This window comes from Aureococcus anophagefferens (assembly GCF_000186865.1).
Source record: "Aureococcus anophagefferens unplaced genomic scaffold AURANscaffold_12, whole genome shotgun sequence".
Taxonomy (NCBI): domain Eukaryota; class Pelagophyceae; order Pelagomonadales; family Pelagomonadaceae; genus Aureococcus; species Aureococcus anophagefferens.
The window spans coordinates 885,832-900,902 of NW_008705572.1; the positions used below are offsets into that span (position 1 = coordinate 885,832).

The window sequence follows — 15,071 nt, forward strand, 5'->3', positions numbered from 1 at the left end:
ATGGCGCGCGCGCCGTCGCCGGACGGGCCGGCGCGCCGCGCGGCGGGGCGGTCCGGGCCCGCCGGGCGGCGTCAAGGGCGGGCACCGGCAGCCCCCAGGTGAGCCACGCCTCCCGGCGCGCCGGCGACGCCGGACGGGTCCGCGGCCCACGCGGGCCTCTCGCCCAGCCGGCTCCGCTTCCGACGGAGAGAGGGGCGCCTCGTAAAACCACTTCTCTTGGTTAGGGCTGCCCACCGAGCGTGTCTGCACCACACTTTCGGCCGCGGCAACTTGATGGTGCATTGATGCTGAAGTGAGCGATTCAGGGTGTCCTCTGCTGGCGGCTGTGTGTGTCGCTGTAGTCGTCCGTCGCGCGAGGGAGCCGAGCTCACACGCACCGACACACCATGGCCAAAGGCGGCGCCGCAACTGGAAAAAAACGCGAGCGCTTCCTTGTCCATAAAGCGGAGAAAAAGGTGCGCCAATCCAAGAAGATAGAGAACGTGCAGGCGCACAAGGCCGCCGCGGGCGCCGAGGCCGCCGAGGCCGCAGCGCCCCCGGCCGCCGCGCCCGCGGCGGACCTCGAGTTCGCGCGCTGCCGCCCGTTCCTCGAGGCCGCGCCGCTCGCGACGCTCCGCTTCTTCGCCGAGGCTCCGGCGACGCAAACGCGGCCGCCGCCGGCCGGCGAGGCCGCGGCGGCCGCGGACGATGACGACGCCGCCGCCACCGCGTCGGCGGCGCGCCGGGAGCGGCGCGAGCTCATGTCCCAGCTCAAGAAGCGCGTGCCGCGGAGCGGCGCGGCGCCGCGGCGCGTCGCCGACTGGGTCCTGTCGTCGGGCGACGCCTGGGCGCCCGCCGAGGACCCGGACCGCGCGCTCGCCTACACGTGGGCCGTCGCCGGCGGCCGCGGCGCCTGCGCCCTCGCGCTCCCGGACCGCGAGGCCGCCTGGGCCGACGGCGCGTCCGAGGCCGTCACGGCCGTCGAGCGCGCGGCGACGAGCGCGGGGCCCGCGCTCCGGCTCCGCACGGACGAGGGCTCGACGCTGGACCTCGTCCTCGAGACCGACGTCCACGGCGCCATCCGCGTGCGCGGCACCGCGCGGCGCGCGGGCGACGACCGCGCCGCGCCCGTCGTCTCCGCGCCCCTCGACGGCTCCTGCGGCTAGGTAAGACGGCACCCCTCCCGGTGCTCCCCCCAAAAGAGACAAGCCGACACTCGAGCATCGTAAAACTTCGAGGGGCGCGCCGCGTCTTCGTGCGGCGCGCGCGCGGGGCGTTCGCCGGCGCGTTGTTGCCGGGTCCGCGGTTCCCCCGCGCGGGGTGGAGGTGTGGGCTCGCTTGTGCGGCCGCGGCAGCGCATTCGGCGAATACACGCCGTCGCCCGGTCGGGCTTCGCGGAGGGGTCGCCCCCCCCGTGCGCGCTGCAAAGGGGGCGGCGGCGCCGCCTAGCCCTGGGGCTTGGGCTCGACGCCGCCCGTGTTCGCCTGCTCCTTCTGGATGGGGAGGAAGAGCTTGAACTCCGGGGGCAGCTCCTCCTCGGAGTAGAGGCGGTCGCTGAAGTAGATGCGGCGGATGCGGCAGTTGGCGTGGATCTGCACGCGGAGCGTCTCGATGTAGTTCGTGCCGTACGCGCGGCGCGTGAAGTCGCTCAGGTTGAACTGGATCTGGTTCCAGCCCTCGTCGAGGCGCATGGGCATGGTGCAGATGAAGGGCTTGACGCGCGTCGTCGACTGGTAGTTGGACGCGCGGAAGCGGCGGCGCACGTTCTTGTCGTCGAGGACCTGCACCTCGAACGTGAAGTACTTCTTCAGGTTCTTGATGATCATGACGAGGAAGGGCAGCTTGATGCCCAGCGTGCGCTTCGCGTCGGCGGGGCACGTGATGTAGTTCGTGCTCACGTTCGTCCCCATGATCTCGAGCACCGACGACTGGATGTCCTGGTCCGTGATTCTCTTGATGTGTCCATTGCGCACCTTCTTGTCCCAGATCTGGAGCGGCTTCGACCCGATGGAGTAGAGCACGCTCAGGAAGCCGCTCTGGAACGTGTTGCGGAACATGGCGTCGAACCGCGCGACGCCAACGCTCGGGACCGGTACCTGCGGCGCGCGCGATTCGCCGCGCGGGCGGCGCGCGCGATCGGGGCGCCGGGCCGCGCTTCGTCGAGTAGGCGCTGTCGGTCGCTCAGCCGCTGCGCTCACGGGCGGTTGTGGGTTGTGGAGGATTAGCGACGATATAATTTGCTACTGCAGCGATGTTTCCGTTTCCCTCGCGAGGTCGTCCGGCACATGCACATGCGTGTGGCCCGTTGAAGTTAACGTTGAAGGCGGACGCGCGCGTCGTCGACGCGGTGGCGATCGACGCGTCGTGCGGCGTTTCGTGTCGGCGACGAAAGAGCCGCCATAGCACCGAGTCCCGCGGCACTTGAGGGGGGTCGGTGGCGCCCTCGGCGCCCTCGGCGCCCTCGGGACGAGGGCGCCGCCCCCTCGTCCGACGCCCTCGGACCCTCGGACGGAGGATCGGCGCCCTCGGACGAGGACTCGGCCGTCGGACGAGCGCGCGGCCGTCGGACGAGCGCACGTCCATCGGACGAGGGCGGCGAACCGTTGGTGACCCCCGGCCCGGGGCGCTGGATGTCCGGGGCTGCGTGATGTGTTTATGACAGGCTTTGCACCCGCGCCGCTCAGCGAATACGCGGAGATGCGCAACGATCTCTGTGGCTGCATGGGCCGCATCCTGACGGACGACGCGCCGGTGAAAACGGGACGTCCAGGCGATGGCGTCGGGGAACAGGCGGGCGGTTCTCAGAGGCTCGAATGGGGCGCGCTCGACGCCTCCCAACCCATCGACTCGTTTCGAATCACTGCAGCATCGGGAATCGTTCGTCGTCACCCAGGCGTCGTCTCGGTACAAGGGCTGGGTCGTGAGACTCGAAATCGTCGAGTTCGTCCGGTCGGGGCTCGGGCGCCGCGGCGGTCCGACGGAGACTCCGTGATGATCCACGGGAGAGATCGTCCCTGGCCGCCCCCGGGCCACGCTCCATCATCGACTGGGGCGACTGCGCGGCCTAGGACCGACAGGACCTCGTGCCCGCGCCGACGTGTAGGCAGCCCACGGCGCCGCGAGGGGAAAGCGCCGCACGGCCGCCGCTCTTGGCTGCGCCCCGTCTCGGGGACCGTCGCGACCGTGGGCGTCAATGCCGGCACCCACGGCGCGCCCAGGGACGCCCAAGGGCTGCGCCTTTGGGCTGCCGCGCCCCCTCATAACCTTCCAACGACGGATGGCCAGAGATTTGCAGTCACGGTTCGAGCGCGCCGGGCGTGCCTGGCCAATCAGCGGCCGTCGGCGCCCTCGGCGCCCTCGGCCATTTCGGACCCTCGGACGCTCGGCTCCCTCGGACGAGGGGAAAATCCCTCAGCCGAGGGCGTCGGACGAGGGGGCGGCGCCCTCGTCCCGAGGGCGCCGAGGGCGCCGAGGGCGCCACCGACCCCCCTCAACGCGGCACCGCCGGCCGCTCCTCTAGACCGCTATACCGACTCGTGCGAGTATCGCGACGCACCCCCGCGCGAACAACCCCCCGGCTCTTACCGGCGCTCCTCGACGAGGGCGCTCGCGAGCTGGGGCCTGAGCGCGAGGATCGCGGCGACGTCGGCCTGCTCGGACGCGACGATGGTCGCGGCGAAGGGCGGCGCGGAGATGATGACGAGGCAGCACTTGTCGAACATGGACACGAGGGTCTCGAGCTTGCCGATGCGCATCTTGTTCGCCTGGGACACGACGGTGGCGACGAGCGGCGCCGGCAGCGCGACGTCCGACCCGTCGTCCGACTCGCTGCCGAGGCCCGCGTAGGTGCGCAGCGTCACGCCGCCCGACGACGTGACCAGGAGCCTGCGCGGGGAGACGGCGCGCGTCGCGATGCGGCGCGATGCGGCGCGCGTTAGTGCGGCGCGCGGCGCGATGCGGCGCGCGTTAGTGCGGCGCGCGGCGCGATGCGGCGCGCGTTAGTGCGGCGCGCGCGTGCGCGATGTGATGCGCCGCCATAGCACGCTTTCAGCGTCTCGTTTTGGATGGACCGCCAATAAGTCTCGAGCTTCACGGCGTCGAACTCCGGGTCGGCGGCCATCGCGTTGAGCAGCGCAGATCGAGTGTTTTTGCCGGAGGGCAACACTCGCTTTTGTTGAACCACAAATCCCGTGGCCCACGGGCAGCTCCGCCCATGTTCGTGTGCTTCCCCGGCGAGGAGGAGGAGCCCGTGCCGCGGACGCGGGCGCGGTCGGACACGGCGTCGGCGACGAACGGCCGCGTGCTGCGCATCCTCATCGTCGGGCCCGACGACGAGAAGCAGCAGGTGCTCGACGACATGCGGTCCATGTACGGCCGCATGGGCGCGAAGCACGCCGTGTCCGTGGGGACGACGATCACGGCCGTGGAGAACTTCCACTCGCCGCGCTTCGCGCGCGACCCGCGCGCGCGCGCGCGGTCCGCGACGCGGACGGGCGCCGGCGGCGAGGGCGGCGACAAGGGCAAGAAGCAGATGGTCATCTTCAACATGGTCCCGTCGCGGGACCTCGACGCGCCGCGCATCTCCTCCGACTTCGAGGCCTACATCCCCATGTCCAGCGGCGCCGTCGTGCTCGTCGACGGCACGGGCAACTGGGCCGACAAGGCCGTCGCCTGGAGCAAGCGCATCGCGGACGTCAAGCGCGCGCGCCGCGTCCCGGAACCGGACGCGCGCACATGTTTGTCGTCGTAGGTCCATGCCCATCGTCCTGCTCATCAACAAGGTCGGCGTCGTGCCGCTGCCCGCGGGCGTCGACCGGACGTACGACGGCGTCATGGACCACCTCAAAGCGGACGTCGACCGCTTCACGGCCGCGAGCGAGATCCCCGTCGTCGGCTGCTTCCTCCGCGCCCGCGGCAACCTCGACCTCGACTCGACCATCGACTGCGTCTCCGAGCTCATGGACGGCATCGAGCGGAGTCGGAAGCGGCCGACGCTCGCGCCCGAGTACGGCCTCACGGAGGACATCGACGGCTGCGGCTTCCTCGCGCCGGGCGCGGACGTCGGCTGCTTCGGCGCGTGAGCTAGCTGTGCGTTAACGGCGGGCGGAGGCCTGCTCGACTGCTATGATGTACTGCAAGCTGACGGCATCGTTGCCCTGCGAGGCGCTCTCCGAGGCGTCTGGTAGCGAGCGCAAACCCATCTCGAGCGGCGCGATGGAGAAGGAGTTCTACGCCGCGGCGGCGCAGCTCGTGGACGCGCACATCGTCGCGCAGGCGCAGCAGGTGGCGTCGAGCAACGCGGCGCCGGCGCGGCGCCTCGTGGAGAGCAAGAAGCTCCCCGAGGCCGGCTGGCGCGAGGAGGACATCGAGGCGCTGCTGCGCAACTGCGCGGCCATGGACTCGAACAATTTTGGGAACAACGTCGGCGTCGGCGAGCGCGAGGCGCGCGTGATCAGCCCGCTCGTGCGGCGGCGCCACTTTGGGCTCGCGCACGGCGTCGGCCGGAGCGGCGACATCGCCGCGGTGCAGCCCAAGGCCGCCGGGTCGAGCCTGCTCGCGAAGCTCAGCAACCACCTCGCGCTCGACGCGCTCAGGGAGGCGGGCAACACGGAGTTCACGGCCGCGCTCGTGCTGCCCTGCGCGACGGGCCTCTCGCTCGCGCTCTGCCTCCTCTCCGTGCGGAACCGTCCCGGCAACGCGTCGAAGAAGAAGGTGCTCTGGTGCCGCATCGACCAGAAGAGCTGCTTCAAGGGCATCCTGCTCGCGGGCCTCGAGCCCGTCGTCGTGAGCCCGACGCGCGACCGCGGCGTCGGGTCGCCGCCGGACCACGCGCGCCTCCTGAAGAAGAAGAAGGCCAAGGGCGCCGACGCGCCGCCGCCGCCGCCGCCGCCGAGCGGGCTCGGCGACGAGCTCCTCACGGACCTCCCCGCCCTCGAGGCGCGGCTCGACGCGCTGGGCGACGACGTGCTCGCGGTCGTGACGACGACGAGCTGCTTCGCGCCGCGCGCGCCGGGGCAGGAAACGAGTGATTCAAGTTCGCTTCAACATGAGTGTTCCGCGCGCGCGCGTTCCGGAAAAAGCATCCACGCGTCGAGAGCGCTCCGAGAGATGATCGCTCGTCCAAGAATTAGCCGAAACGAGCGGAAAACGACCGAGATATGAGCCTCCAAAGTTGGAAATTTCGCACTCTTTTCCTGCCCAGGCGCGCGCCCGACGACGTCGCGGCCGTCGCGCGGCTCTGCGCGGCCCGCGAGGTCGCCCACGTCGTCAACAACGCCTACGGCGTCCAGTGCGCGCGGAGCTCCGCGACGCTGAGCCGCGCGTGCCGCGTCGGCCGCGTGGACCTCGTCGTCCAGTCGACGGACAAGAACTTCCTCGTGCCCGTCGGCGGCGCCGTCGTCGCGTCGCCCGACGCGGCTCTGGTCGCGGAGGTCGGCCGGGGCTACCCGGGCCGCGCGTCGGCGACGCCGTCCCAGGACCTGCTCGTGACGCTCCTGGGGCTCGGCCGGCGAGGGTGGCGCGATTTGCTCGACGGCCGCGAGGCGCTGCTGGACGCTTTCGGGGCCAAGCTCCGCGCGCTCGCGGCGAAGCACGGCGAGCGCGTGCTGGAGACGCCCCACAACCGCATCTCCTTCGGCGTCACGCTCGAGCGCCTCGCGGCCGCGGCCGCGGAGCTCCAGCGCGCCGAGGGCGCGGACGACGCGGCCGCGGCGCGCCGGCTCGCCAACGACAAGGTCACCAAGTTCGGCTCCATGCTCTTCACGCGCTGCGTCTCCGGCACGCGCGTCGTCGCGCCGGGCAAGACCCAGGTCATCGGGCCCGAGACGTTCCGCGGCTTCGGCGCGTCCGCGGACGACTACCCCGTGCCCTACTTCACCGTGGCCGTCGCGCTCGGCGTCGCGCCCGAGGAGCTCGACGACTTCCTCGGCCGCCTCGACAAGACGTTCCTCCACTTCCACAAGCAGATCGGCAAGGGCATGCAGACCGCGCGGCAGGACGCCGCGGCGCCGACGTGCGCGTGAGTGGGGTTTTTAGTCCCCGGCGAGCGTCGCGCGCATCCGGATTTCGGGGAGCGTGCCGAAGAGCAGGCCGCCGTCCTCGACGACGACGCCGTAGCCGGCGACGTTCAGGCACGTCGTCGCGAAGACGACGGTGCCCAACAGAGCGACCGCGCCGTCGAGGGCGCCGTAGAGCGCGGTCTCCGCCCTTTGCATGCCGTCGTCGGCCCGCGCGGTTTCCGCTTGTTTCATGCCGTCGTCGGGCCGCGGCATCGCCCGCGAGCACGCGGCCAGTCGCCGCTCCGCGTACTCGATGTGCGAGAAGGGCGCCTCCTCGACGTCCGGCAGCGAGCAGACGGCCCACAGCCCCCAGACCGCGTGCGCCAGCGGCAGCGCCGCGGCGATTTCCGCCTCGACGGCCGCCGCGCCCGCCCCCGTCGCGGCGCAGTACGCCTCGACGAAGGGCCGCGCGTCGTCGGGGTAGGCCGCGTCGTCGTAGAGGCCGTCGACGGCGCCGCCCGCCCAGTGCGACAGGTGCGTCGCGAGGTCGAAACCCCGGAAGTTCGAGCCGCCGTATTCGAAGTCGACGAGCGACACGGCGCCGTCGCCGGCGAGCAGCACGTTCGTGTTCGAGAGGTCGTTATGGCAGAAGGAAGCGGGCAGGTCCTCGGGTAGAGCGACGCGGAGCTCGTCGAGCGCGGACGCCACCGCGTCGAGGTCGATGGCTCGGACGCGCGCCGCATAGGGCGACGGGTCGTCGGCGAAGGCCGCCTGCCGCCGCCGCGCGTTCGCCAGCCACGTCTCCGCGGTCGTCCAGGCCCACGGCCGCGCCGCGTCCGCCGGGCCCTCGGCGTGGAGCCTGCCGAGCGCGCGGGCCACGGCAACGCACTCCCCGGCGCACTCCGCGGCGGTCGCCGGCCGGCCCTCCAACCAGCCTTCCACGCGGCCGCCGTCGAAGGTGCCCAGGAGCCGCGGCGCGAGGCCGCGCGCGGCGAGCTCGCCGAAGACGACGTTCTCGCGGTGGCGATCGAAGGCCAGCGCGGCGTTTTCGCCGAAGACGCGGACGAGGTAGCGCGCGTCGTCGGTGCGCAGCGAGTACAGCTCGTTGGTGTTGCCGACAGAGAGCCGCTCGAGGCGGCACGACTCGACCGGCGCCGCGACGATGGGCGCGCATTTCGCGACGAGCTGCTGCGGCGACAGCGCCTGGGCCGGTGTGGCGATCGTCGCGATCAAGAAGGCGAGGCATGTGCTCGCTTTGCTGCAGAGCATGTGGCGCATCAAAAAGGCGAGGCCTGCGCTCGTTTTGCTGCAGAGCATGTGGCGCGGACGCACACTTTGCAACCCCATCGCAATGCCCATCGCATAGCAAAAAAAGTGCAACTACTTCGTTGCAGAGGACTTGCACTTTTATTTATGCGGCCCAAGCAACGATGATGCGTTTGCGAGCTTAGTCGAGCCACATCAATTTTCCCAAACGCACCAATGCTGCAACCCACACTCGCCCTCCTGCTGTGCTGGCTCGCCGCGACGGCGGCGGACTACCACGAGGCGCTGCGGATCGTCGGCGTCCTGCGGCCGCGGCCCGGTGCGTCGCCGGAGCAGCTCCTCTTCGCCTTCTTGAAGTCGGCGGAGCGCGCGGCGGTGTCCGTCGGCGGCGACGGCGTCGCGCGGAGGACGGCGCTCGCGGGCAGCGTCGTCTTCGTCGAGGACGGCGCCCTCGGCGCGCTCGGCGGCGTCGCGGCGCGGTTCGCGTGGTGCCGGCTCGCGGCCGTCGGCGGCCGGAGCCTCGCGGACGCCGTCGCGGGCGCCGTCGGCGGCGCGCCGGGCCCCGTCGTCGCCGCGGCCGTCGGCGGCGTGACCTTCCAGGGCGCGCTGACCGAGGGCCTCGGCCCGCGGGGCGTCGTCTACGGCGGCGCGGACGTCGCCGGGCGGCACGAGCTCGAGGCCGCGGACGCCTTCGCGTGCGTCGCCGCGGGCGCCTGCGTGGCCTTCCTACCGGCCGGCGAGCGCGGCGAGGCGCTCCGCGTGCGGCAGGCGCCCGACGCCTGCGAGCGCCATTGCGCGGACGCCTTCGGCGACGTCGTCGACCCTCTGGGAAACGTCTGGCCCGCGCTCCTCGGCGTCGACGCGCTCGCGCGGGGCGGCTGCGCCTGGGCGAAGACCGTGTGGCATCAGTACGCCCTCCGGGGCCACGCGAGGCGCGCCGCGAACACGTTCCCGAAGACGAAACGGAAGTGGCAGGCGCTGGGCCTGGGCGACGAGCGGTGGCGCGCGCGCGCGGACCGCGCGGCCGCGGCCGAGGCCGCGCGCGCGGACCTTTTTGAGAGGCACCGAACCTCCGGCGCCTGCGACGCGCGGAAGCGCGACGTCATCTTCTCCGTCTACAACTACCCCGACGCGTCGACGCTGTACCTCTTCCTGCGGTCGCTGCGCGAGGCGGGCGGCGTCGCGGACGCGGTCGTCTTCACGCACCGCGCGCACCGCGCGCTCCGGGCCGTCGGCGACCGCTACGGCGCCAGAGTGTTGGAATACTTCGCGCCCCTGACGGGCCACCCGACCGTCGCGGCGATCATGGCGCGGCCGCACATGCAGGCGCTCAAGGTCGACTTCCCCGGCCCGCTCATCAAGAACTACAAGTTCACGTTCATGTACTGCTACCTCCTCGAGTTCGGCGAGCTCTACGGCCGCGCGGCCTTCATGGACGTGCGCGACCTCTACTTCCAGCGCGACCCCTTTGCCTATGCCGCGTGCCTCGGCCTCACGGCCGCGACGGAGACCGCGGCGCTCGACGTCGACGACCGCAAGTCCATCCACGCGGACCACTACCCGAGGCACTGCGACACGCGCTGGGAGGACTTCCGGCACCTGCCGCCCATCAACTCCGGCGCCTTCATCGCCGACGTCGCCGCGATGCTGCGGATCGTGAACGCGTCGGCGGCCGTCGTGGACCGCTGCGGCGCGGGCTACGACCAGGGCACCTTCACGGAGCTCGTCTACCTCGGCCGGCTGCCGGGCACGCCCGTGGCCCTGAGCACGACGGAGACGGGGGCCATCGGCATGATCTGCAACTCGCTCGACGTCGCCTACGACACGTACCGCGAGGTCGCGAACGACGCCGGCGACGCCTACGCCATCGTCCACCAGTTCGACCGCTTCGCCGAGCTCACCGACGACCTGTCGACCCGCATGCCCCTCGACCACGCCAAGCTCCTCGCGCCGAAAGCGACCATGCTCGAGCCCCAGACGTGCGGGGGCGAGGGGTAAGGACGAGTGATTTCCATGTACCTAGGTATGTTGAAGGTCACATTACAGGCAAATTTGACCTCGCGAAGCCGGACCGAGTCGGCTCTCCGGCCTGGAGCCTCGTCGCGCGAGAACGCCCGGTGCGCTGGGCGTAACTTGCGACCGCCTTGTACGTATCTTAGGGGCCGCGCGTAGCGCTTGAGCGCCAGGTCGCCGCGGTGCGCTACACCTTTCAGCCGGTGGAATCCATCTCGCCGCAGCAGCATGGATATGCGGCCCAGGGGAGGAAATTTGAAAAACATAATTAGTGCGGAAGAAAGCGCCGCCTTCAAGCCATGGTCAATGGAGTGTTTTGTTGCTTTGGCCGGCCTCTCGCAGCTGAAGGACTTTTCGCGCGCTTTGGGAGTGCGAGCGCCAAAGAGCGTAGAGGCGTCGAGCCGAGACCTCAAGCGGCTCCTGACCGCCCCCGAAAGCCTCCCGCTCGCGCAGCTCCCGCCTGGGCGCTCGACGGACGAGAATAATTGGCCGGGGCGATTCTACGCGCACGGCGACTGCGAGAAGTGCGGCAAAGAATTGTTTCCGCCCGTCTTCGAATGCTGCGAGCGCTGCGGCGTGGCGGTGTGGTGCTCCGAGGGGTGCCAGGCCGCGGACGCTGCCGAGCACGCGGCCGTCTGCTCCGAGTGGAATTCCAAGCGCACCGCGAGCGTCCAGTGCCGACGCGAGTACCGCAAGGGCGGCCGCGTCGTCGCCGTCGGCTACGCGGCGGTGATGATTTCGGGGAAAGGGTCCGTCAAGGCCCGCGCGAAGATCTCGCCCGTGGGTCCCGGGGACGACCTCTGCCGCGCCGCGCACACGGGCGACGTCGGCGCCCTCGCGCGACTCCTCGACGACGGCGCGGCCGTCGACGGCCGCGACGGCTGGGGCGCGACTCCGCTCGCGCGGGCGGCGGCGCGCGGCCGCGCCGACGCGGTCCGCCTGCTGCTGGACCGCGGCGCGTCCGTGGACGAGGGGGCGCGCGGGTCGCCCGCCTGCCCGCGCGTCGGCCATTTTTTTGCCGCGGCCGCCGCCGCCGGCCGCACGGCGCTCTGCGGCGCGGCCGAGGGCGGCGGCGCGGGGCCGCGGGTCGCATGCCTGCGCCTCCTGCTGCAGCGCGGCGCGGACCCGAACGTGCCGGGCGCGGAACCGCCCCTCGCCAATCTCGCGGCCGAAATCGCGCGCCTGCGCGAGGGCGGCGCAGCGGCGGCGGCCGTCGCGCCGTTCGAGGCCGCGATCGAGGCGCTGTGCGGCGCGGCCTGCGAGCTCGAGCGCGACGACCCGGTCCTTGCGCCGCTCCTCGACGTCGCGCCCTACTCCGTCGCGGCGACGGCGGCGCTCCTCCGCGCGGGCGCGAACCCGAACGCCGCGGTCATGGGTCCGGAGCTCGACGGGCGCTCGGGCCTCGACCACCCCGTCCGCGACCGCGTCCGGGCCATGAGCTGGGTCGTCGGCGACGGGGAGCGTGCGGCCGCGGTGCCGCCGGACTTCGACGGCTGGTCCGTCAAGAAGCTCCGCGCGGCCATCGCGGCCGCGGGGCTGTCGCACGCCGACTGCGTCGAAAAGGCGGACCTTCGGCGCCGCTGCCGCGACGCGCTCGAGGCCGCGGCGCCCGCGGATCAGGCCGAGCGCTCGATCCCCCACCGCACGCCGCTCTCGAGGATCCTGCGCGTCGCGGGCGCCGCCGGCGCGTCCGCGGCGGATAACCCCGCGTTCGCGCTGCTCCTCGACCACGGCGCGGACCCGCGGCTCCTCGCGCCCGTGCCGCCGCTGCTCACGGCCATCGTCTTCGGCGACGATCGCGCGGCGGCGATGCTCGTCGACGCGGGCGCGGACGCGGACGCCGTGCTCAACCTCGAGACCTGCCGCGTCCTCGTGAGCGGCGAGCGCTCCGAGTTCGAGGTCAAGCCCGAGGCGCGAAAGGTCCTGACGATCCGCGAGTTCGTCGCCATCCACTTCGGCGAGGGCCACGCGATCCGCGCGGCGGTCGACCGCGGCGCCGCGGCCGTCGATCTCGCGGCGCTCGGCGACGCCGCGGGATCGCCGGCCGAGGCGGCCGCGCTCATCGACCGGGCCTGCGACGCCGCCGTCGCCAAGGAGAACTGGCTCCCCTGGGACCCGGACGCGCAGCGCCTCCGCCTCCTCTCGCGCCACGTCCGCCGCGCGAGCCCGGCGATGCTCGCCTGGCGCGACGCGCGGCTCTCGCGGTTCGCGTCGGAGCCGAACGAGGACCTCCTGATCGTGGAGGACGCGCCCGAGGGCCTCGCGCCGCTCCCGGGGACGAGCGCGCGGACGCTCTGGATCGCGCTCCACCAGTGGCGCTGCGGCCTCGCCGCCGTGGCCCTCGACGAGTCGCCGGCGCGGAGGCTCTTCATTCGGAACAGGGCCGACTTCGACGCCGCCGCCGCCGACGGCCGCCTCGCGGCGTGTCTCGGGCCCGGGGCGTCGGTTGCCGAGGCCTGGCCCATCGTGGCTCGGGGCCTGGAGCGCGTGCGCGCGAACTTGTCGGCCACCGACAACCCCTACTTCGAGCTCCGCATGCCCCAGATTGGGAATCCGGTCCAGTTCTTCCTCAACGCGATCCTCGACGCGTCGGAAGTCGTCGCCGACGCGTCGGACGAAGAGCTCTACCAGGTCGTGAAAGCCACGGGGGACGCGATGAGCGAGGCCATCGGCTACGCGGACGAGCTCCTGAGCCGGGGCGTCCAGCTCCCGGCGCTCCCGGCCGGGACGATGGACGTGATCGTCCGCGACGGTCTCAGCGTCACGTTCCTCGCGAAATGGGAGGAGATCGGCGTGGACGCGGTCGTCGCCTACGTCGTCGCCGTCTGGCGCACGTCCGTCGATTTCGCGAAGCGCTGGGCCACGATGCTCGTGCGCACGCTCATGGTCTCGGGCGCCGTCCAGACCGACGGCGACGACCGCGTGCGCGCCTGGGAGACGGCCGCGCGCGCCGCCGCGTCGATGCGCGCCGCGCTCGAGCCCCTGCCCGGATTCGCGGAGCACCAGCCCGCCGTCGTCCGCATGACCTTCGTCCGGTCGCTGCGCCTGCGGGCCATCGAGGCCCTCGAGCGCCGCGGCCGGGACGTCGCCGCGCCGCGCCGCGCCGCGCTCCTCGACCGCGCGGCGGCGCTCGCGCGGGACGTCGTCGCGTCGTGCGAGATCTCCTCGCTGCCGGACACCGGCTACATCGGCTTCTACGGCGCCGAGGTCGGCGTCGCGATGCTCGGCACCACCGTTCGCGTCTACACGCCCCTGCCCCAAGCGTTCATGACCTTCACGCACTTCGTCCTCCCGTACGCGCACGCGTGCTTCGTGCTCGGCCTCCGCGCGCGGCGCGACGGCGACCGCGGCGAGGCCGCGCGGTGCTTCGTCGGAGCGCTCATCCACTTCCCCTTCGACGAGCTGAAGAAGGTCGTCGCGGCGTGGCTCCTCGCGGAGGTCCAGGCCGGCGCCGGCGCGCCCCTCGGCACCGTGCGCGCGATCGCCGAGACCGCGCGCGTCTTCGAGGGCGCCTTCCAGGACGGCGCGTTCGGCGCGCCCACCGCGGACGGCGACCTCCCGGCGCGGGCCAAGGTCCGCGCGCTCCTCCGGCGCGCGGCCGCGCTCCCGGACGCGGCCGCGGCGCCGGGCGCCGCCCGTCCCGACCCGGCCGCGGTCCTCGACGCCAACGCCGCGCGCTTCATCAAGTCGCTCTTCGGCGGCGCCGCGGCCACGGCGCCGCCCCGGTCCCGCCGCCGCCGCCGCTGCTGCGCGTTTTGCGGGCGCATGCGCCTGCCCGGCGACCCCAAGTTCAAAACCTGCTCCCGCTGCAAGGCCGTCGTCTACTGCGACGCCGCGTGCCAGAAGGCGCACTGGGCCACCCACAAGAAGCACTGCGCGAAGAAGCCCGCGGAGATCGCGAAGTAAGGTCGCCTGGGAGAAACAAAAAACAAAGCCGCGTGAGCCCAGTCGTGCGGGGAGGGGTAAGGTTGTGGAGAGGCGTTGGGTCGTGAACTGGCGAGTCTCGCCACAGCTGGCTGGGATGGACGCCGCACAGCGGCAGCTGATCGTCGATCTTAGCGCTCAAGAGCGGCTCATGATCGGATGCTGTATGGGGGATGAAGACGTGTGTCGAGAAGCAATAAACGCCGGAGCCGACGTCAATGTCCGCGCCGACGTGCTTGACATTGATGATCTGAGAGTCTCGCGTGCAGTGCTCTTTAATGTTACTCCGCTTTATTCCACGACCATGTTCTATAAGGGTAAATGCATCGGACACGTGGGCGTGGTCAATCTCCTGTTGGCCGCGGGCGCTGACCCTAATCGGTTCAGCCCTATCCATCCCGCCGCGATTGGCGGATTAGCGAGTATCGTCTCCGCACTCATCGCTGGTGGTGCCAATTATGACGACAACCATCCGCAGATGTTGGCCGCGGAATGTGGTCGCTCAGATGTTATCGATGCGTTCCTCGAGGCGGGCGCGTCGGTCAACGTTTATCGGGATGACGGTGCAACGCCTCTGCTCACCGCAACACTTCACGGTCAACTTCCTGTGTTGACTCTCCTCCTTCGTCGCGGTGCGCACGCTCGGGCAGGTCCGAATTTCTATAATCAACCCGCGAGGGAAACTGACGCGGCACATGCTCGCGAAGCTTGCGAGCGTGAGTGGCAGCGGCGATGTGCGATCACACCATTTGGATGGGACGAGCAAGAGATCGACGAAGCGTACCCGTCCACGTACGGTCGGAATTGGCGGGAAGGCCTTGGTCGCGAGCCACATAAAGCGCGCCGCTGCTGGGCCTACCTGGAGAAAATCCGCGCGGCCGGCAGCTTCGC

At 71.6% G+C, this 15,071-nt stretch overlaps 3 protein-coding genes across 3 annotated transcripts; 2 read left to right on the top strand and 1 right to left on the bottom strand.

The window, feature by feature from the left end:
- Positions 1–1,424: 1,424 nt before the first annotated feature.
- AURANDRAFT_27836 (hypothetical protein) lies at positions 1,425–2,036 on the bottom strand (the record flags this gene model as incomplete). The annotated part of the gene is made up of 1 exon (XM_009039779.1): positions 1,425–2,036. The coding sequence occupies one exon, from the start codon at positions 2,034–2,036 to the stop codon at positions 1,425–1,427; it is 612 nt and encodes a 203-aa protein (XP_009038027.1).
- Positions 2,037–5,170: 3,134 nt separating this feature from the next.
- AURANDRAFT_53975 (hypothetical protein) lies at positions 5,171–7,434 on the top strand (the record flags this gene model as incomplete). The annotated part of the gene is made up of 3 exons (XM_009039661.1): positions 5,171–5,792; positions 5,874–6,029; positions 6,182–7,434. 3 exons carry the CDS (start codon positions 5,194–5,196, stop codon positions 6,999–7,001), a joined length of 1,575 nt encoding a protein of 524 aa, XP_009037909.1.
- A 1,025-nt stretch (positions 7,435–8,459) lies between these two features.
- Positions 8,460–14,162, top strand: AURANDRAFT_64957 (hypothetical protein; the record flags this gene model as incomplete). Its single annotated transcript, XM_009039662.1, has 3 exons — positions 8,460–10,237; positions 10,267–10,270; positions 10,599–14,162. 3 exons carry the CDS (start codon positions 8,460–8,462, stop codon positions 14,160–14,162), a joined length of 5,346 nt encoding a protein of 1,781 aa, XP_009037910.1.
- Between the last annotated feature and the right edge of the window lie 909 nt (positions 14,163–15,071).